The 24,726-nt window shown below is 32.3% G+C and overlaps 1 protein-coding gene across 2 annotated transcripts in view; it reads right to left on the bottom strand.

The window, feature by feature from the left end:
* The window catches only part of LOC127730644 (laminin subunit alpha-2-like), a 136,779-nt gene that overhangs the window by 54,971 nt on the left and 57,082 nt on the right, over window positions 1-24,726 (bottom strand). For both annotated transcript variants that reach the window (XM_052239146.1, XM_052239154.1), the window contains exons 7-20: window positions 21,940-22,029; window positions 20,739-20,850; window positions 19,772-19,890; window positions 18,365-18,529; window positions 17,694-17,849; window positions 13,751-13,891; window positions 10,170-10,370; window positions 9,055-9,156; window positions 5,967-6,187; window positions 5,418-5,529; window positions 4,446-4,559; window positions 3,608-3,834; window positions 3,115-3,323; window positions 2,060-2,166 (exon numbers count right to left, since the gene is read on the bottom strand). In XM_052239146.1, the coding sequence (XP_052095106.1) occupies window positions 2,060-2,166; window positions 3,115-3,323; window positions 3,608-3,834; window positions 4,446-4,559; window positions 5,418-5,529; window positions 5,967-6,187; window positions 9,055-9,156; window positions 10,170-10,370; window positions 13,751-13,891; window positions 17,694-17,849; window positions 18,365-18,529; window positions 19,772-19,890; window positions 20,739-20,850; window positions 21,940-22,029 (2,076 nt within the window). The remainder of the gene's footprint in view (window positions 1-2,059; window positions 2,167-3,114; window positions 3,324-3,607; window positions 3,835-4,445; window positions 4,560-5,417; window positions 5,530-5,966; window positions 6,188-9,054; window positions 9,157-10,169; window positions 10,371-13,750; window positions 13,892-17,693; window positions 17,850-18,364; window positions 18,530-19,771; window positions 19,891-20,738; window positions 20,851-21,939; window positions 22,030-24,726) is intronic.

Raw genomic sequence — 24,726 nt, 5'->3', positions numbered from 1 at the left:
GTGATTAAAGTGAACCAATCAAATTTAACGAACAGATACTTAACAAAACAGACTTCATTTAGGAAACCAAGAACAGATAAAACTTCATCCAATGTTTTTATTATCAACAACAATCAACAAATAGAAAACCTGAAATTATAGACAGCATCAGAAACTAATAGATATATTGGTCCCAGAGTAAACTATAAATAACCTCCTTCATTTATCCTAGATAAATCTTATACAATTTTTTGTTCTCTTTTGTAATTATCCTGTTTAGTTGTCATATCATTGACCTATACCTAACATTTTCTTATGTTCATAATTAATGAAAAATTGCTGACCGAAGACTCATACTGCGCTAAAAAAAATAAAAAATTAACATTCTATTTTTTTTACCTTTTCTGAATGTACAAAAAAAACAGAAAATACATACAACAAATGAATTTGAATAATATAAATGGTATCTTCTTCATAGATATACCTCAGTACAGAATTAAGCATGAGGAATAAGATTTTTCTGGAGAATCAGGTGTCTGAACCTCTCAAAACTACCAAGCAAATTTATCAAGTGAAACATTTGAATTAAAGGTGAAAACCAGAACCTAGCTTTAACCAGAACCTTATTTCTCTTCAAACTATCAATTATCATCATAGAAATGACAATGGATTCTTTAAAATTTGCATTTCTTTTTCTTATATCAATATTGAAAATGATAAGAACAGAAATCCATCTTACTGAAATGGTTTGGCAACAAGACTTTACATGTCCAATTATATAGTGTGGTAACAGATAACACAACCCGCCAAATCTGACAATAATACTTGTCAAAAAAAGAAGAATCTATTTCCGGCAGTTCAAGAAGAAAAGAACTACTAGCAGATAGGTTAATATTTGGGACAAGCATTGTACCTGACAACTGTCACATTTAGAACCAATAACATTGGGTAAACAGTTACAATAACCTGTGTTCATACTACACTGATATGTCTGGTTAGTTCCATCAGGGTCACAATTACAATCTGGTGTAAAACATATAAGTCTAAATTGTCATCAAATGTCATCATTTTAAAAAAAAAAAATTAATTTAGTATCAAAAGTTTCACTTAAAAATTATCTGAAAATTTTGTGTTAAAAACAAAAAAAAATCACATATTAAACATTACTAAAATTCTAGAGATATTTTTACTTAAAACTAATTTCCTCATTTAAACTTTTACTCATCAAAACTTATTAGATTTTAAAGATATTGTATAAATTAATTCTGAAAATATATTTTGATGGAAAGACATACCAATACACCCTCTATAAGAAAATCCATAAAACCCTTCCTTGCATATTTTACACTGAAGTCCTGTTACACCTATCTTACAAACACACTGCCCAGTATAGGGATCACACTGGTCCCCTGCTGAACCCTGATCATCACAATCACAGGGGAGACAACCCTCTTCCATCTGACCAAATCCTTTCTGTAAAGTTAATGAATTATCTAACACTCTTAATAACTTTACTTTATCTGTTAGATTGTTATCAATTGCATGTAAGAATCAATCAAATTAGATGAAAAATGCTTGTGAAATAAGATTACAAATAATAATGATGTTAAAGTTAGTTACTGCTGTTATTTATGTTAAGGGGTTAGTTACCAATGTTAGTTGCTATATTGTAAACATGTCTTTACTATGTTTATTGAACCTTGGTGTCTTTAACTTGAATTAGTGAATAAACCTGGGTTTTCTGTGCTGTATGTATTCTTGTGTTTAGAATAGCAAAAGTATATGTTTCCAAAAAAAAAAGATTTAAAAGAACACTCCTCCGTAGTTCCTATCCCCCTTCTCCCTTAAATAAACCTCTTGTCTGCTTACATTGAATAAACTTTTAGATGTTCATAAGTGACTGTCTAATCCCCAATTTCACACATCTTCTTTTTACATATTGGATCCTATTTTTTTTCTAACTAGTTCAAACTAATGATCTTCTTCAAAAACTAAATACAAACACCATAACCCAAATCATTAATTGAAAGGTCATCTTAATAAGGCTAATCATAGTATATATTTAAGATGTCAAAGTTACCTGACATAGATCACACTTTCTTCCTCCAAAGTTTTCTTTACACTGACATTGACCTGTAAAACGGTCACAAGACAAACCAGTGGACCCGTAACTGTCACAATCACATGCTGAAACATTACAAAATGTGTATTATGAAAATAAGAAATATTCCATAGTCTTTTAAAACTCTATCACAATTACACTTCTAAATAACTAACTAAAGATCTAAAAATTAAAATTCAGAAGGGAAACAATGTAATAATTTCAATGTTTTATAATATATGGTCAACCCAAAATCAAAAATGCAATATTTCAATGTTTTTATAACACTACATTTAAACAATTTCATCATTATTTCTGTATTTGCCAATAAAACACTTCTTTCACGAATGCCCCCACTCAAGTTTTGCAATTTTCCAAGTTAAAAAGGGGCATAAATCCAGAATAGTAAATGAATTACTGCCCATATTTGAATTCTATCTGCGTGTTGTGGATCACTGCATTGAATATCAGTTTCATAAAATTTGGATGAGACAAACTTAAGTTGGAGTGCAGAAACTGAAAAATTTGCAATTTTCCAAGTTATAATGGGATATAACTCTAGAACATTAAATGACTCACTGCCCATATTCGATCTCTGTTTGCGTGTTGTGGTTCTTAGCATTATGTTTGAGTTTGCATAAAATTTGCAGGAGTCAAACTAAAGTTAGAGTGCGGAAACGAAAATGGGACAGATGGAAAGACCAACAGATGGAAGGATGGTCTAGGGTAACACTTAATGCAATTTTTATAAAAAAAAGAGTAAGCCATCTTTAAGTCCTATCTAATCATTTCTGTGATGTGTAATTAGGTGTGAAAAATACATCCAATTCAGACACTGTAAACCAACTAATATCACAACATCATAAATAGAAAAATATCGTGAATATGCAATTCTTAGATTTTCCTTTACATAAGTACATGAAGAAAATAAGAAAACTGCAAAAATAAATTGCCGCAAAGTAAACTAGAAATGGCTAAACATGAAATAAAGTATTTTTTTCAAAACTTATGGTGTATCAAGTATTTAACAATACCTGAGCAGTCCCCGTTTACAGCTGTGCCGTAGAACCCAGCTTTACACACACCACATCGGTCACCATCAGCATTATTCAAACATTTCAAACATCTTCCTGACATAGAATCACAACTGAAAGGGTCTCTCAAGTCAATGTTTCCATTACATTCACATGATCGGCAATATCCTCCTGGTATCAACGGGTCACCATAGTAACCTGGACCACAACTATAATATTCATCAAATTTTCAAATATTGATTTAATTTTCAATGGTCTTCAAATGATACTTTCAATAACACAATATGTGCATTTATCTCCTTTCTTATAATACACAGAAAGTGCATGCGTCAATTATAATCTGTATGAATTTTACAAAATTCACCTCTTTAATTAAATTTCAGTTTCAAAAGTATGCTCTAACTCTGAAAATCTTGATTTAAATTTAAAAAAAAAACAACTTACCTGATTGTAAAGTAATAAAGATTACTATAACAAATGAAAAAAAACTTACAGTTCACAATGTACTCCTACATGTCCTCTTCTACAGTCCAAACAATGATAATTATCTTCATTTAAAATAACAGGGTGCCATTCACATTTGGTGGCAAAATTATTTCTGGGGTCAATTGATGGACAGGCACATGCTTTGCAATCCATTGGAGTTCCCTTCATAGGATCGCCATAGTAACCAGGTAAACATTGATCACATCTGTCCCCCGTAGTGTGATCCTTGCAGTCCTGAAAAAAAATTATTCTGAATGCTGATTCATGGTCAACACTAAAACAACTACTTAGAATTCTAAGAAGCACAGAAAATGTTGCTTATTAAATTTTTCTTTTTCTCCAATCAAACATGTACAAGCAACCTGATATTGTTCTCCCCAGTATTTTTAAATAGCACCAAGGGATTTGAAATAGTACTGTTTTCCATAAATAATAGCACCACATGATATTAAACATTCTACCATAAAATCAATTCAGACAGCACAATGGTAAAAAATATATATGGCACCATGGTGTTATAAGGCCCTGGGGTTAACTCTTAACCACAAACAAATATGACCACACACTGTATGTTGATGATATTTCTACTAAAAAGTAACACTTATCTCTTGGCTTAAACATCATTCATACAGTAAGTTGATATTAGAACAGATATTCGAGCAATAGACTATTGCAATACATTCATAATCACAATTATAAAAAAAAATATTATTTAATTACATGTATAAGCTTAATCATAATAGTTATCTCTGTGACAGTCACTTAAGACCAATATTGGAATCATCAGGTAAACTTTCTATACATTTTCAAGGTCAACTTACTATACATTTTCAAGGTCAACTTACTATACATTTTCCAGTGTTAGGATTGCACTTGTCAGCATGCTGATGACACTGACATTGTTGACATCTTCCTCCATAGACAATATCATCTACCCTTCTGTAGCCAGGCAGACAACTCTGTTTTCAATATAAACAAGCATTTTGTGAGTATTGCATGGCAATACAGAGTCCCCTACCGGTTAAAAATTCATTGTGATGGAGCAAACCTACCACTAAATTCTTCAAACAATTTACTAAAGAAAAGGAAAGAAAATCCAAAATGTCATTTATCTTAATACAATGTCTTTTACAAATCTTTAACAAAAAAAAATGAGTTAATTCCCTTTGAACAGAAATCTAGTAATTAATAAGTATTTCATCAAAAATTTAATTCTAGGGAAAGGGCTGTAACTGAACAATGAGAAAAGCTAAAATCGTGAAAATCGAACTTGACCTGTAACTTGTCATGATAAAACAATACACCAAATATCAAATCAATATCTTCAAGAATGAAGAAAAAAAGTCTGGAAAACTGATTTGCCGGACTGACTGATGGACAGACAGACGGACGGACGGACAGACAGACGGACAGAGTGCAAACCTAAAGTCCCCTTCGACTTCGTCGGTAGGGGACTAATAAACAATACTACAACTGGGGTGAAAGTTATGCTTGGTGCATGAACACTACAATCATTTTAAAAGTATAAAAATATTCATTTCCCTTCTTTTTCATTTGACTGAAATGTCTTTCAATATCAGAACTGTCCACCATTAATGTGGATATAGTGCTAAAAATAAGCTGTAAGGCCATCTAAAAAGAAATATATGATTTAAATATTTTGAGATGATTTCATCATTATTTTCCTTTTATAATTTCCTTATAAATTCTATGCAGTAAAACTATTTCTCTAATTTATTGACAAATAAATCATAAAATTAATCATATATTTAAACATATCTTAATGTAGCACTTGAAAGAAACAATATCATACATACCTCACAAGATAATCCATGATAGCCTCGAGGACAGTTACATTTCTCTACAGTAGGTAGTGTTAGGTTGCTTGGAGAGGAGGCACTAACTGTATCTAAGGTAACACTCTTTAAACTGAAATTGAAGGTAATATCAATCAAACTACAGAAATATAATCTAATATTGATCTATAGACGATTTATTTAAAGGTATTAATGAGTTGCTGTTGTGAATTAAGGAAAAGTGCTATACACTTTCTAGATACATACCATGTCCTGAATGATATGTATAAAGTTTCCATGCTTTATAAAGAGCTGTTTACAAAATGTGAGGATATATTGAACACTATGGGTAATACAACTTGCACATTTTTATGTTCTTTGTAATATGTTACACTGGTCTGTTATACGTAGTGGTTAGGTCTATTTTTGGCAAGATACATATGGTATTCTTTTTTTAATGGTATGTGGCTTCGACAGAATTTTTCCCTAAATAATGTACTTAAGCCTGTGTAATGACAATATAATTTACAGAGTAAGGGAGGAGTGTTGTATAGTGTACCATATACATACTACATAGTTTTCTGTCCAGTATGGTAGGTAGCTCTGATCAGTAGTCTTTCCACATTATATAGAACTGTCATGAAGTCTTGTTTACTGACAGGTTGTAAGTCTACATATCTCCCTCCATCTGTCATTCTGTACCAGTTATTCTCTGTCAATGTCAGTCTCTCAGTATGGTCATTGTTCTCTCGGACATAGCCTTTACCACTGGTTAAAGTTATATTGCTTCCCTGAAAGCAAAGAAAACATCTCTAATAATTCTACTTGAAGCCAGTTAGAAATGGAAAGGATTTTATTTTTAAACCCTTAGTAACTTCTTAAACCTTTTTTTCGTTTAAATGCCAGTTAGTTGGGTACAATTTACTAAGTTATCTACCACTGTATGTTAAACGAACTACAATTAATTCATCAACTAATTATTATCTCATGAAACACAGAATTAGAAAACCATTATTATATTTGTACATTACTGCATATTACCAGTACTACATAGGAATTCAATGTTTTACTATTGACTGAATCTTGCTACCACATGATTTACTTATAAATAAACAAGAGTGCACACGTTGAAATATCTCGCCTACTATACTGACCATTGATTTTATGTTGATAGTCCTAAATATAAAGTTTAAATACAAGTATCACATTAACATTTATGATCCAAGAAAATGAGGTCAAGGTCAGATAAACCAAGCCAGAAATACATGTACACCTTTAATACAATCATTCCATACACCAAATATAGATGACCTATTACTTATAGTATAAAAGAAACAGATCAAACCATGGAAATTATATACTGACCAATGAACCATGAAAATGAGGTCAAGGTCAGATGAACCCTGCCAGACAGATATGTGCACCTAAAAATCATTCCATGCATCAAATAAAATTGACCTATTGCTTATGGTATCTAAGAAACAAAGTTAACCAGGAAAACTGAACATTGACCAATGAACCATGAAAACAAGGTCAACATCAGATGATACCTGCCAGTAAGACATATACACCTTACAATCATTCCATACTCCAAATATAGTTGACCTATTATTTAAAGTTTAAGAAAAACAGACCAAAACACAAAAACTTAACATTGAGCAATGAACCATGAAAATGAGGTCAAGGTCAAATAAAACCTGCCAAACTAACATGTATATCGTTAAATATTTCCATAAGCCAAATATAGTTGACCTATTGCATACAGTATTAGAAAAACAGACCGAAACACAAAAACTTAACATTGAGCAATGAACCTTCATATGAGGTCAAGCTCAAATAAAACCTGCCAGACTGACATGTACATCGTAAAATATTTCCATGCACCAAATATAGTTGACCTATTGCATACAGTATTAGAAAAACAGACCGAAACACAAAAACTTAACATTGAGCAATGAACCTTGCAAATGAGGTCAAGCTCAAATAAAACCTGCCAGACTGACATGTACATCATAAAATATTTCCATGCACCAAATATAGTTGACCTATTGCATACAGTATTAAAAAAACAGACCAAAACACAAAAACTTAACTTTTGCCACTGAACCATGAAAATGAGGTCAAGGTCAGATGACACCTGCCAGTTGGACATGTACACCTTACAATCATTACAAACACCAAATATAGTAGACCTATTGCTTATAGTATCTGAGATATGTACTTGACCAGGAAAACTTAACCTTGTTCACTGATCCATGAAATGAGGTCGAGATCAAGTGAAAACTGTCTGACAGGCATGATGATCTTGCAAGGTACGCACATACCAAATACAGTCAAACCTGTATTAAGAGACCACTCAAGGGAGAATGCAAAAGTGATCTCTTAATACAGGTGGTCTTTGAATACAGGTTCCCCAATTTGAATAGAAGGAAGCATTTATGTGCATTATAACTTTTGAACATACTAGTGTGAGTTAACAATACTGTATTGGTCTTGTATGTATATTTATCTAATTAAATTTTTTCCTTGTCTTTTTGTATTTTCTTTTAATGTGTTCATACATTTCCTTGTTATATTAGGTCCAATCTAATTACTGTGAAAATACCCCAGGTTGCAGAGCCCTCATTTGTTCTTCAAGATTTTATATAAATTGTCTCATTATGCAAGGACTTTCAAATACGTTTTATTCAATTAAAAATATAATTTGATCACTTGTTTCTTATAACTGTTAAGAAATATTTATTTCTCTAGCCATGCTAATTATATTGTGTAATCATCAACTGCATCATCGTCATTTTTGGTAATTTTTGTCACAATCATATAACTGCCAGTAGTTCCCTTTGAATAACCAATTTCACTCCAAACACGAGTTGAACTTTAAAATAATTAGAAATAAGCGATCTTTGGCCTGATTTTTGAACTTTGTGGTAATCAATTGTCTAAACTCAGTCAATTCCATTCTAGTGGATTCACTCAAGGATTGCCGATTGTTAGAATGTCAACAAGCGGCAATCCTCAAGTGAATCTGCTACTCTCGCAACGGATCGGCCGAGTTTAAACAAGAGGAAAGTCAACATCGATCATCAAAATGGCGGTATGATTACACTTTTTTGAAAGCCGCTGATCCTTCCAAGTAAATTGTGGTCGTTTAAGACAGTGCATGTGGTCATTTGATCAAATTTATGCCGTTGCTGGTCACGTTAAGCAGGTGGTTGCTTAATACAGTTAAAATAAATAGGGAAATCTATTGGGGGACTTGAAAAGTGGTCGTTAACAGCATGTGGTCGTTCAATACAGGTGGTCGTTAAGGCAGGTTTGACTGTATAGTTATCCTATTACTCATAATAAGAGAGAAATTAACATTACAAAAAATCTTAACTTTTTTTTCAAGTAGTCACTGAACCATGAAAATGAGACCAAGGACAATGGACATATGACAGACGGAAACTTCATACCATAAGGCATTTATATACAAAGTATGAAGCATCCAGGTCTTCTACCTTCTGAAATATTAAGCTTTAAAGTTAGTTAACGCCGCCGCTGCCACTGCCGTATCACTATCCCTATGTCGAGCTTTCTGCGACAGAAGTCACAGGCTCGACAAAAATCAACTGTTTCTCTGATTTCATGTAAATAGAAAATATACAGAAACACCAACCTGAATAATCACATTAACATCAAAGATATGTCTCTGGAATGGTACTGTTGTATCTAAATCATATTGTAGTATATACTCTAATGTTCCTCCATACGATGTTAACTGAAATTAAGAAAAGAAAACATCAACTCATTATCATTTTAAATGATACTTTTATTTCACATTAGAGACTGAAATATCATCAATATGAAATAGATAAAACTCACATATATCCCCTTTTACAGTTTTCTTTCAACAAACAAATCTATACAGATATACCCTTTTTTATCTATGTAAAAAACTTAAATTCTCTACTCAATTCATGTTCATTACAGAATATTGACTAATTACAGCCATTATCAATCAACTGTTTCTCTGTAACATGCAAATCTAGTCTTTCTCTTTAATTTGAAAAATTTCTACATTGTTATTATTCCTATCTCTCTAAATGCAATCCAAAACAATGTAATCCAAAACAATGTAATCCAAAACAATGCAATCCAAAACAATGCAATCCAAAACAATGTAATCCAAAACAATGTAATCCAAAACAATGTAATCCAAAACAATGTAATCCAAAACAATGCAATCCAAAACAATGTAATCCAAAACAATGTAATCCAAATCAATGCAATTATAAATATCCCATACAACAACTTGACTAGCTTTTTATGCAATAATATCTATTTTGATATAAGGCTGCAGTACTTACCCTATTGCCTAGATATTTGATTGTAGCTTGCCAGTAGTATATAACATCAGAACCTGTCTGGTCCAATGAATTCTGAGTAGAAGCTGGATAAGGCTGCAGTACTTACCCTATTGCCTAGATATTTGATTGTAGCTTGCCAGTAGTATATAACATCAGAACCTGTCTGGTCCAATGAATTCTGAGTAGAAGCTGGATAAGGCTGCAGTACTTACCCTATTGCCTAGATATTTGATTGTAGCTTGCCAGTAGTATATAACATCAGAACCTGTCTGGTCCAATGAATTATGAGTAGAAGCTGGATAAGGCTGCAGTACTTACCCTATTGCCTAGATATTTGATTGTAGCTTGCCAGTAGTATATAACATCAGAACCTGTCTGGTCCAATGAATTCTGAGTAGAAGCTGGATAAGGCTGCAGTACTTACCCTGTTGCCTAGATATTTGATTGTAGCTTGCCAGTAGTATATAACATCAGAACCTGTCTGGTCCAATGAGTTCTGACTAGAAGCTGGATAAGACAGGTACTCCAGCCATCCCTTATTGTTAGGTTGGACAAACAATGTAAAACCCTCAGTGGTCAGTGTGGTTACTGTCCATCCACCCATTCCACCCAACAAGTGTGATATCTGTCATGAAAAAAAATATGATAAAATCTGAATTTCTTAGTGTTGGTATGGTCATCACACATTTTATTTCTGCCATCAAAAAAATTAATTGGTCCCAGTTCCTTTTACAACCATAAGGCCACAACAATTTGACTAATAGTTCTTTGGACAAATGCTCCAAAAAATAGGGGTTGAGCGAGCGAAATATTTTTTTTTTTTATATATTTCTTGAAAATGAGTTTTTTGGAGGAGTGCTCTACAAGTGAAGCGAGCAGTATAATTTTTTTTTTAAATTGTGTGATTTAGAAGTTGTACAATTTATGTACATGTTATAACTGGGTTATTTCATAGATTAACGTGGTTCAATGATGCTCTAATGCATATAATTTGATTTATTGGTTCCTATACCATATCAGACTTTCTTGTCTGACTGTGGTTTAGTTAATTTTGGTTATTTTCTTCAAGTAAGCTTTGTCTATGTGAATTTTCATTTAAAACCATATATATATTTAGGAAGCATAGCAGATGCAGTTTTACTAGAGGAAGTATGTTAGTTAGGTAAATGACACATGTTGAATAAAACAAGCATTCTGAGAGTATTGCACGGCAATACATAGTCTGCTACCGGTAAAAATTCATTGTACTGGAACAAAGTGCAAACTTGATCTATAACTTGTCATGGTTTAAAGTATATAACAAATATCAAGTCAATATCTTCAAGCATGACAAAAAAGTGTGGAAAACTGATTATTTGAGTGAATTTTCTTAGTCAAAGGACCATTACTCTGCACAAAAACATCAGACCAGAACAAAGTTTGAACTTGATCTGTAACTTGTCATGATAAAACTATATACCTATTATCAAATCAATATATTCTAGCATGATGGAAAAAATTGCTGAAAACTAATTATTTGAGTAAATTTTCGAAGTCCAAGGACCATAACTCTGCACAAAATCATCAGACTGGAACAAATTTCGAACTTGATCTGTAACTTGTCATGATAAAACTATATATCAATTAACAAATAAATATCTTGGAGCATGAAGAACTAGAGGCTCTAAAGAGCCTGTGTCGCTCACCTTGGTCTATGTGCATATTAAACAAAGGACACAGATGGATTCATGACAAAATTGTGTTTTGGTGATGGTGATGTGTTTGTAGATCTTACTTTACTGAACATTCTTGATGCTTACAATTATCTCTATCTATAATGAACTTGGCCCAGTAGTTTCAGTGGAAATTATTTTGTAAAAATTTACAAAATTTATGAAAATTGTTAAAAATTGATTATAAAGGGCAATAACTCCTTAAGGGGTCAACTGACCATTTTGGTCAAGTTGACTTATTTGTAGGTCTTACTTTGCTGTACATTATTGCTGTTTACAGTTTATCTCTATCTATAATAATATTCAAGATAATAACCAAAAGCTGAAACAATTTCTAAAAATTACCAATTCAGGGGCAGCAACCCAACAACAGGTTGCCTGAATGGTCTGAAAATTTAAGGGCAGATAGATCTTGACCTCTTTGGGTTTAGATATATGAGCAAAAAACTGCATTTTACCCTATGTACCAATATTAGCCATGTCGGCCATCTTGGTTCGCGGGCGGGGTCATCAGACACAATTTTTAAACTACATACCCTAATGATGATTGTTTACAACTTTGGGTAAATTCATCTTAGTAGTTTCAGAGAAGATTTTTGTAAAAGATAACAAAAATTTACGAAAAATTGTTAAAAATTGACTATAAAAGGGCAAAAACTCCTTAAGGGTCAACTTACCATTTGGTCATGTTGACTTATTTGTAGAACTTACTTTGCTGAACATTATTGCTGTTTACAGTTTATCTCTATCTATAATAATATTCAACATAATAACCATATACGGCAAAATTTCCTTAAAATTACTAATTCAGGGGCAGCAACCTAACAACGGGTTGTCTGATTCATCTGAAAGTTTCAGGGCAGATAGATCTTGACCTGATAAACATTTTTATCACTTCAGATTTGCTCTCAATGCTTTTATTTCAGAGATATAAGCCAAAATCTACATTTTACCCCTATGTTCTATTTTTAGCCATGGTGGCCATCTTGGTTGGTTGGCCGGGTCACCGAACACATTTTTTTAACTAGATACCCTAATGATGATTGTGGCCAAGTTTGGTTAAATTTGGCCCAATAGTTTCAGAGGAGAAGATTTTTGTAAAAGTTTACGGAAGACAGACGACGGACGCGGGACGACGAACGACTGACGCCAAGTGATGAGAAATGCTCACTTGGCCCTTTGGGCCTGGTGAGCTAAAAAAAGTGTGGAAAACTGATTTTCTGACTGACGGATGGACAGACAGACAGACAGACAGACAGACAGAGTGCAAACCTAAAGTCCCCATCCACTTCGTCGGTAGGGGACTAACTAAAATATGTGTATGTATCCTAAAAAATGCCTCTGAAAGATATGTGATAGTTTTCATTATAATATGGTAATGATTGTTTATTGTTGAAGTTCAGTGTTTCTGTTGTTCCGTTGTTTTCTTCTTATAGTTGATGTGTTTCCCTCGGTTTTAGTTTGTTACCCAAATTTGTTTTTGCTTAATGGAATTATGACTATTGAACAGCGGTATACTACTGTTGCCTTTATTTATTGGCTGCTTGACATCCAGTTGGAACTATTTATGCATATTTAGGATCAATAATGAGTGAGGTGAATATTTCTTGCTTTGTACTAAAACAACATCCTGAGTAAGATAGTTATATTGCTATACATGTAGATCCAAATATATTAAAATATTCCTTTAAAATACCTGTCACCCCATTCACATGCATTTTTCTTACTGAGCAAAATACTCTTTCCTTTTGCTCCTAAAAGCTGTAATGCATTTAAAACTCTTTAGCTGGACTAGAAGTGGTTGAACCAATTACACACCCCTAATTATCATGAGCATGCCAATCACAATACGGCATCACCTAGAACAGGTCTTTAAAGGTAAAACGAGAAGCATTTTGGATAACTGTGTGTTCAATAACTACTTGTCCACGGCAATGAGCTGACACAACTGCATGTTGGCATCCCGATTTTTGACCTTTTATTTACAAATCGATTTATGATAGGAGCATTATATGCAACAGAAAAGCGTCTATGTGAAAAAAAAATTTCAAGGAGAACTAATTTTGGAGCGGCATGAGGACCAAAAATTTGCGGAAGCAGTAACTTTTTTTTGGAAAAGTCAATTTCTCCCAAACAGGATTGGGAAAATCTAAAGAACTATTAATCAAATTGGTGTGGCCTAACCTCAAATGTTTTGTTTTTTGTTTTTGTTTATTGTTTTGCCATACAATTAAGTCTTTTTTATCTAAATACTTCTCATCTCTTTACTTTTCCATATAAAAATAATTCCTACCTTCATCAATCTTAGATCAGAGCTCTGGCATATTGTTGATATACCAAAACAGAAACATTTCCTACAACCATCTGGATGATTTCTATCTAGATTATAATATCCCTGTTTACACTGGTCACATGTTAGTCCTTCCACATTTGGCTATAATTTGAGAAAAGAAACATAAACATAAATGGATACATTCAGTTTTAATATAAAAGCATAAAACTATGATTTACACCTTTATTTTTTTTTTTGTGTTGACTTATCTTCAATGCTCATCTTACTTCCGGATAAAAATGAACTGCATAAGGTAAATTTTCCGTTTCTCAGGTACAGTCTACTCAGTAAAAAATAGCCAATGGCTTGTTTATACAACCAAACACTATTTGTTTTAAAGAATACCAATTGATTTCAACATGAACATTATATGCAAATTTTAATAACTTCTTCCTTCATAGTGAACTTTTTATAAAGTCAATGTCTAAACTAGAGGCTCTCAAGAGCCTGTGTCGCTCACCTGTATATACTGATGCTTTGGAAATCATGTAAAATAAGGTTAAAATCATAATTGATAGTATTAGATATTAGATATTATAATCATATCTAAGATATAACCAAAAACTGCAAAATTTCTGTAAAATTACTAACTCAGGGGCAGCAACCCAACAACGGGTTGTCGGATTTGTCTGAAAATTTCAGGGCAGATAAATCTAAATCTGATGAACATTTTTGCCACCTGTCAGATTTGCTCTAAATGCTTCAAAAACTGCATTTTACCCCTATGTTCTATTTTTAACCATGTCGGCCATGATGGTTGGAAGGCGGGGTCATCGGACAAATTTTTTAAACTAGATACCCTAATAATGATTATGGCCAAGTATGGTTAAATTTGTCTCAGTAGTTTCAGAGAAGAACATTTTTGTAAAAGATTACAAAAATTTACAAAAAATTGTTAAAAATTGACTATAAAGGGCAATAACTCCTAAAGGGGTCGACTGACAATTTTGGTCATGCGACTTATTTGTAGATCTTACTTTGCTGAACATTATTGCTGTTTACAGTTTATCCCTATCTATAATAATATTCAAGATAAAAACCAATAAACAGCTGCGCCATGAGTGCATGATACGCCCGTCGTCTTGTGTGTGAATTTTAATGCAATAAGCATAAATAGTTTCTGACATACGGCGTGACATGCGAAAAACCCCCTTTTTTTTTACAAAAAACTCAATATCTCTCAAATAAAATTTTGAATCAAAACCAAAAAGTATACAGATCTTTAGATTAATATAACTAAGAAGTGCGTAAAATTTTAAGCAATAATCATAAATCATTTTTGAGATATGGCGCGACATGTGAAAAACCCCTCCCCCTTTTTTTACAAAATACTCAATAACTCAAAAATAAAATTTTGAATCATCACCAAAAAGTATACAGATCTTAAGGTTAATATAACTAAGAAGTGTGTAAAGTTTTAAGCAATAATCATAAATCATTTTTGAGATACGGCGCGACATGTGAAAAACCCCTCCCCTTTTTTAACAAAATACTCAATATCTCTAAAATAAAATTTTGAATCATCACCAAAAAGTATACAGATCTTAAGATTAATATAACTAAGAAGTGTGTAAAGTTTTAAGCAATAATCATAAATTGTTTTTGAGATACGGCGCGACATGTGAAAAACCCCTCCCCCTTTTTTTACAAAATACTCAATAACTCAAAAATAAAATTTTGAATCATCACCAAAAAGTATACAGATCTTAAGGTTAATATAACTAAGAAGTGTGTAAAGTTTTAAGCAATAATCATAAATCGTTTTTGAGATACGGCGCGACATGTGAAAAACCCCTCCCCTTTTTTAACAAAATACTCAATATCTCTAAAATAAAATTTTGAATCATCACCAAAAAGTATACAGATCTTAAGATTAATATAACTAAGAAGTGTGTAAAGTTTTAAGCAATAACCATAAATTGTTTTTAAGATACGGCGCGACATGTGAAAAAAAACACACACCTGTTTTAGTTACTAAGTCCCGTAACTCAAAAAGTTTTAATCTTATTTTCACCAAAAAGTATACAGATCGTTTGACCATCATAAGAAACAACTATGTTAAGTTTCATGAAATTTGGATAAGTCATTCTCAAGTTACGGTGCGACATGTTTACGCCGGACAGACAGACGGACGGACAGACGGATGGACACCGGACATTTGTATACCATAATACGTCCCGTCAAAAATTGACGGGCGTATAAAAACTTCAAAATTTCCTAAAAATTACCAATTCAGGGGCAGCAACCCATTAACGGGTTGTCAGATTTGTCTGAAAATTTCAGGGCAGATAGATCTTGACCTGATAAACAATATTACCCCCATGTCAGATTTGCTCTAAATGCTTTGGTTTCAGAGATATAAGCCAAAATCTACATTTTACCCCTATGTTCTATTTTTAGCCATGGTGGCCATCTTGGTTGGTTTGCCGGGTCACCAGACAAATTTTTTAAACTAGATACCCCAATGATGATTGTGGCCAAGTTTGGTTAAATTTTGCCCAGTAGTTTCAGAGGAGAAGATTTTTGTAAAAGTTAACGGATGACGGACGACGGACGCCAAGTGATGAGAAAAGTTCACTTGGCCCTTTTGGCCAGGTGAGCTAAAAACAGAAAATTAGTATGCAGTAGACTAAATATTCAAAATAGAATTACTCCTGCAGCACATTGACCATATGGAACAGGCTTTTCTCCCTTAAGATTTACCATGGCTAGATTCCAAGATTAAAATATTTACAATATCTACATTCTTCTGCACTGCACACCGATTATCACTTTTTTTTTATTCTAAACACTGAGTGTAATTTTAAGATTAGATTAAATATTTACTTATCAACCTATTGATTTTAGTTATCAGTAAATTAAAATGTAACTAAATATAATTTTTATATACATATGCACATTCATGGATCTACAATCTGTCAATACCTGTATCTTGGCATTGCACAAGGTTATGTTTTTCTCTGACTGTTAATTACGTCTTTACACTAAATCCATTAGATAATGGATGTGTACTGATTGATATTTTAGTCTTAGATGCATGATTTTTTTATTAGTTGTTATTGGCTCTGAACTAGCTGTCAGTAACTGCAAATGCTCTCAGATCTGTAAGTTGTGCCTTTTTAGTTGTGGGGATGTATATATACTCTGCCACATCCGGTCTGTGTTTTTGTTTGATGTTTTTCTGCTTTGTATCGATCTAATGAGTTAAGGCCTTTTTAACTGATTTTTATAGTTTGTTCTTATGTTGTACTGTTACACCACTGTCCCAGGTTAGGGGGAGGGTTTCGCACCAACAAACTAGTTTAACCACGCCGCATTCTGTATGTGTCTGTCCCAAGTCAGGAACCTGTAATTCAGTGGTTGTCGTTTGTTTCTGTATATCATATTTGTTTTTTGTTCATTGTTTTGTACATAAATCAGGGGTTATTTTTCTCATTTGAATTGTTTTACAATTGTCATTTCAAGGCCTTTAATAGCTGACTATGCGGTATGGGTTTTGCTCATTGTTGATGGCCGAATGGTGACCTAGAGTTGTAAACTTCTAGGTCATTTGGTCTCTGGTGGAGAGATTTATCATCGGCAATCATACCACATCTTTTTATACTAGTTAACAGTCAACAATAAACAGAAGATTTCCATGCATCACTGTAGGAGATCCTTTGCTCAAATTCAATTTTTAAAAGGAATAATATTTGTTACAACTTCATTATCATCAAAACTTCTAGACTGTGAGTGAAGAGTTTTACATATAAATCTGTCTGTTGACGGTTAGAAAAATCTACCTAACTGGATTCCTAACATGCTTTCAGTAAATCAGGGAAGTAAAATTCATAACTGACACCTAGAACTCTTCAAAGCTATACAGTTATTTCTTTTCTATGTAATAACCAACAGTGATTCCTACCTTACATATACAGTTACCATCACATCTGGAAGGATCAACTGACCCAGCAGGATTACATGGACAGGGTTTACAGTAAGGATATCCATAATAACCATAGGCACAACCATTACACTGACGTCCACCAAATCCTGGCTTACAAATACAGTCTCCAGGTTGCTGAAATATATCAAAATGGAAAATCACAATTTCTGTAGACAAAAAACTTTTAAAAATATTTTTACAGAGTGGGTTTTCTTTAAGGACATTATGTGCTGAATTTATCAGTTTATTATATCACAAGTTTCTACTTTTTAAAAAATGCAACTTAAAAATATCTTAAAGTTTCATTCTAAGCCAAACTCTATAATTACATGATGCATGCATGGCTGTTTAATGTCCAGTGACAAAATTAAATGCATATTCAGGACAAGAACATGTTAATGAAATATCAATAATAACAATGCTTTGTACTAGACCGACACACAGAATTTTGAATGTGCTACTTCACAAGGTAACAGTCCACAAAAAGATATTTCACCCTTACTCCTTAATGCTGCCTGCTAAGTTAGGTTGACCTGGCCAGGGTATGAATCCATAACCTATTGCACTGAAGTCCAACACACTACCACAAGACAACCGAGCTAGTTCCCTATGATTTAAGAGTCAGACCAACTTTATGGTAAACAACTTACTAATCCCTCTTGAACATGACTATCATCAGTATAACATCTATCGGTAGACCCTAATGTTTCTCTACATCTGCACTGCCTACATGGATACTGTGAGGTGTGGGGTATACTAGAGGGACGGTAATATCCATCTATACACTGTTCACAATTAATACCAGTAGTATAGTCCTTAAATAAAATAAACATTTGTTAACAATCTTCAATTCAAAGATTTGATTGTTTAAATCAATTATATTAAAACAAAGGGATTGGATAAAAAAAAATCCATTCCCACACAAGATTGAACAAAAAGAATTTTTTTTACATATAACATTAATTCATACTCAATTTTGTCTCACAGTGAGTCAGGTGAGGCAACCCTCCCTCATCTAACAATTAATTAAATTATACTTCAAAAACAGTTATAGTTTAGTAGACCCTCAATCGGTACCTTAGTGAGTAGAATGATCTCAGTGAGATCATAACAATCTTATGGTTATTGGTTTGGCACTTTTGTGGGATTTTTGGGTGTTGACTTTGTCAGTACTGGTGTTGGTTGTTTTTTTAGACAAATTGAAGAATGTCTAAATATATATATTATTGTACAGTTGTGGATGCTTATGGTCCTATCTTCAGTCAATGCCTGTGTTTTCACATTTATATTTCTGCCTGGAAAACATGGTTTATCTGTTAGATGATATTAACTTTGAACTAGACTTCAGTAACTGCAAGTACTCTTATCTTGGTACTTTGTGTTTTTGTCATTTTGTTGCACTTCTTGCCAACTGACGAGACAAGTCCTTTCCAACTGATTTTTACATTTTGTTATGTTATGTTATGCTGTTACACTACTGTCCAAGGTTAGGGGGAAGTTTAAGCACTCACAGACTATGTTTAACTCTGCCCAATTCTGATTGCTGTCTGCTGTATATGTATTTCTTTTATTGTTTCTAGCATAAATCAGGCTGTTTTGAATTGTTTCACATTTTGTCATATCATGGCCCTTTATAGCTTACTATACAGAATGGGTTTTGCTCATTGAGCCTTACAGTGACATATAATTGTTGATATCCTTGTAATTATGTCTCATTGGAATCACACCATGTCTCCTTACTTTTATATTAAAAAGATACAAGGACAGACAGCAATCATCAAGTTTCATTACCTTAAGAAAAACAAAATGTTTATTGGAAATAAGGAAGTCCTACTGTTTCCAAAACAGAACAATCTAGTTAAAAAAATTACTATAGTATTTCAAATCAATATTGAGTGCTCTCTCTTTGTTCATTTTTTTTTTTTTTTGAGGGGGGGGGGGAGGTATTATTGTGCTGGTTTTGATTATTACTAGATGAAAATTGGAGTAACAGCTTATACTATTCTTTTGGTTAGTTGAAGGCTAGATGAGAAAAGTTCTTTGACATAAATTCTTACCCTACAGTTCAGACATACACCACCTCCAATATATTCTCCTTTGAAATCTAAACTTAAACCTCTGGCATCAACTGTAGCATTGTAAACACAGTCATCTGCATGATTGTGACAGTTACACTCTATCAAAATAAACAGTTCAAACATCTAAGATATAGTATACAACAGTGACCAAATTGTTCAAAACAATTAGTCTCTGTTAACAATAGAAATTAAACTTAATAAGCTGTACTACACAAATTTGCAGATGAATTAATGCTGCACAAACACATGTATTAGTAGCATTATAAACATTGCCATATAGTAATTGTAACAAATGCATTTTGCCAAAATAAACACTGACAACATACAGTAAGTTTATACATTATTTCATAATTTTGTCTACTTTCCAAGTTTTTTTTTTATTTTTTACTTTTACACCATTGGTCCAGATAGATTAAATGAGGCTAAGGGTTACTATGTATGTAACACTGGTTTTAACCCCACCACATTTTGTGCCTGTGCTAAGTCAGGCTTTCTGGACCATTTGTTGCTCCTTGTTGTTTGTACATAATTTTTTCTCCAGAGAAGTCCCGTGTTGTTGGTTGGTGTGGTGTGTTGTGTTGTCTAATATTTTTGGTAATTCCTCTGTTACTAGTATCCTTTTTATGCTTTAAAAACTATCACTTTTACATAATATATAATCTTGAAGGATAAATTTGCAAGGTGCAAAATTTCTAAATTGTCCTATACAATGAGTTGTGAAAGGTTATTTAATTGCATAAAATGTAGAAATATGGTCACCTTGACTTCTCACAGCAGTAAAACCCATGCAAAACAGGGGCATCTGTTTGGCTGAATAACCATGCAGCATGTCAAGTCTAAATGGGGATGTTATATCTGATGCCTTGTGTAGGGAGAGTGCCACTATTAACGCAGGGTTGCATGAATTTTCAGTATATTATTCAATTTATCTATCATAATTACTTACTTTCACATCCTTCCCCAAGATGACCTGGTTGCCATTGCTTCTGATGATATCCTAGACAACATTTCTCACAGTTATTACCACAAGTGTTGTGGATACAGGAACATGATAATCTCTACCAAGACAAAATTACTTTAAAACAAGGAATTAATTCAATCTGGAATAATTCTGAATTCTGGGAAATTGATAAGAAATGTATGATGAAAACTAACCAAACTAAAGAGGGTTAGCTATGTGTGCATAGCTAAGGTTAATTTTACTCTCACTGATATTTCAATATGAACTAACTAACCCCCCTTAGCCATTTATTAGTTTTCATCATACATTTCCTATCAATTTTCCAGAATTCAAAATTATTCCAGATTCAAATAATTCCTTGTTTTAAACATCTAATTAACCATTAAACCTTGTTAACTATTTATATGCACAGACAAAGCATCCTCTTAAAAGAAACCTGGAGCAAATTAAAACATCCAAAATGTGTTATAATCTCAACATAATTTTCAAGTTATTTCTCCAATTTCCTATTTCAATTAAAACATGCTGCAAGAAGAGTTAGGTAATCCATCTAATAAAAATCAAATTATTATAGAAAGAAAATGTTTTCTCACATTTTTTTGTAACAAGATATTGTAATTTTAAGCAGCTTTACAAATTTTCAATAAAAACTGGTAAAATCAGATGCGGATCCAGGATTTTGACAAAGTTTGGAGCGGAACTGGTAAAAAGTCTAGATTAACCATAAAAGTAGCTCCATAAGGGGGACCCAGGTACCATGCCGCCCCTAAATCCGCCTCTGAAAATGGACATAACATAGTCCTTACAAATGTGTCTTGTCAAAAGATTTAAATGCATAGCATAAATTTTAATAACAGCACTGATTTTCAATTTGCAATAAATGTATCAGTTTTACTCATATCATGGAAGACAATAAGGGGCTTAAATAATATGGGTATGATCCATATGAAATTTTTAATCATATCTTATTTTGATTTTAAACTTCAAGCAAGTTTCAATTTAACCAAGGAAAACTATAATGTCATATAATAATAAACCTGATGTAAAAATTACATTTAAACAAACACAAATCATTCCAATATATCATTCTATCATTCTAGATTGATGCAGTTGTCTTAAGCCTAAAAATTATAACTTTCCAAGCTGTTATTTAAAAATCCTTTTTCTTTTATGTGTATCTACTTACATCAGTGTTTTTTACAGGTTGACAGTTCCCAGCGTGACCATAACAAATACATTGTCCACCAATGGATATGTCTTTAATTGAATAGAAATACTGAAAAAATAAGATAGGTAACAGTAAAAGGCAGTATCATATTAATTGTTTATACACTGTGCCTATTATCATACACTTTAAAAGTTTACATTCAACTAATTTTCATGAATAAAGTCCATTCTATTTTAGAACTGCATTACAAAAATTCAAGTATTGTGTTAATTTGAACTCTTGTAGTTCTAAGATAAAATCAAATGTGGATCCAGAATTTTAATAAAAGGGGGCATGTGGGCCCCCAATCTAGACAAAATTTGTAGTGGAATAGGTAACCATTAAATAAAGCTCCATAAAGGGGGGGAGGGGGCACTCTGGGCCCCCTAAATCCACCCCTGAAAATAACCTACAGCAAGATGTTTACCTGAACAATATTGTTACAAACAGCTTTTTATGGTTATAATTTTGCATATTTTCTCTGTACAAAAAATACTGCTATTTATACAAAAGGATTGAACTGCTTCTGTCAAATATTTTCTATTTACATGTTTTATTTAAAATATTGACTGTTTATGTAGTAATCAGTCAACTCTATGAAATGTTGCTTTATGTTGCATTGTACAGTTAATATCTAAATGTACTCTCAAATATCATACACTGTTGCAATTTACCACAATTTGAAATAATTTTCATTTAGTACACAGTGCATCAAAAATACCCAGAATAAACCTAAAACAACCCATTGAGAGACTGTAGCATTAAGGAAAGGATTGCAGTATAGTATGTTAAGCTCCCTCATTAACTTTGGTACTTTTTGGTTTAACCATTAGTTAAGTTATAATTTTTAAAGAAAATAATCCGATGAAAAGAATAAAAACATTGCTGGCTTGGGTATGGATAAACATATATATTACTGTATTAAAATATTACTGTAGTAAATTTATTTTCAGATATAAGTTAAGCAATTTTTCTATATAAAGGGACAGCAGCATTTCATCATAACATTGAAAACCTTTTCGTTTATTGTTCTTAATGGTAGATAAATGTGCAATTGAAGAACGGATATGTAGCACAATATTTCTACCGGCTGTGTGATATGTGGTTTCAGACTGTTTAATAAAGAAGTAAAACTGACCTATGCTAGTAAACCTTTTTGGTCAGATTCATTTACTACTAAATAAGGAATAGTGACAGTTTAACATACTTAAATACAACAGAGGTATTAAATCCTACTTCTTTCCTGAGGGAAATAATAAGTCATAAATATTTTAACATGATTCTATAAGTATAAACATCTATTTTACACAATAACACTATCATACAATTTGTTTTCTCTCATAATTTGTTCTTAATGATCTATTTTAGTAATAAATCATGTACCTTTAATACATAATTTTTCATAACCTAAAAATAATTACAGTATACTTGAGAAAAATATGATATTATGAATGAGTCCCATCATAAATGTCATCAGCCGTATATATATTATAACATCACCTAATAATACCATAGTAATACAGTATGACATTTCATAATAGCAAAACAGCAGGAGAGTGTCACATTACTTTTTGTAAGTAATAAATAATAGATGAAATATTCTTTCATTTAGAGGGTGACTAAAATTTGAGACAATGTCCATTTAAAAGATCCACAAAAAGACTGTGGCTTAAAACGGTGGTTTATTTTTAAGAGGCTTTAATATTTCTGATTAGAATTGCTAAAATTCATAGAAAGATATTACACAAAATTCAATATAAATTGTTCATGGCCAATGAAAATAGCCATGTTGTCTATTTGTGCAATCCTCATCCTTTTTGAAATTAAAAAAAAAAAAGTTCAAGGACTGTTTGATTTCAAATCAATAAAACATTCATACTGCTTAATGTCTTCTAGCCTCTGGAAGAAGGCTGCCTTAGCTTTATTGTGTTGATGATAAATTTTGCTGTACAAAAATTCTAGTTTATCTTTTACAGATTTCAAGCTGATCAGTAAAAAAAACATCATTTAGGGACAATAACTCCTAAAGGGAATTGAATAACTATTTTGATCATTTGACTTATTAGTAGATCTTATTTTGCTGTTTACTCACAGTTTCTCTCTCTATCTACTATAGTTTCTGCCAAAAACACCAAAAAATGTGAAACGGGGGGAGGGGGTGTCATTTAAGGGCAATAACTCCTAGAAGGAGTTGACTAGCTTACGGATTCGGTCATTTCGATCATTTTTGAAGTTTAAAGTTCCAATAAAGAGACCAATGAGCTTTCATTAGGCTGACTTAATTTTGTATCTCTTTTCTTGTTGATCATTTTAAAAGAATGTATCCCAATTTTTCTAATGTTATGAATAACTCTAAAAAATGAAATAAAAGGGTTATGGCAGTTTAAAAAAAAGTGTCCAAAACACAGCTTTTATAACTTCATACTATTTAAATGGCAGGATTTTTTCAATAATGTATATAAATTTGTAAAATCTGGGACAAGATAACCCAAATGACAGACTTTTTTCCCGCTTCAATTACTCTAAACAAAAATGCACTTTAAGGAACCTGAAAATAATGAAGTTATGTAAGAAATGATAAATATCTATCCTTATACTGTGACATGTCATCACAAAACATTACAACATGTTTTCTGTCATAATACACAAAGTAGGTCTATTCTTGACCCAAGAATAAATTTCTCCACCCTCTTTTCACTTGGTTTTAAATGATCTATTGAAAATTTGCACAAAGATTTCTTTAGAACAGATAAACTTTCAAACACA

This window comes from Mytilus californianus, unplaced genomic scaffold, assembly GCF_021869535.1.
Source record: "Mytilus californianus isolate M0D057914Y unplaced genomic scaffold, xbMytCali1.0.p SCAF_1, whole genome shotgun sequence".
NCBI lineage: Eukaryota > Metazoa > Mollusca > Bivalvia > Mytilida > Mytilidae > Mytilus > Mytilus californianus.
This window is presented reverse-complemented; position numbering and strand designations above follow the sequence as displayed.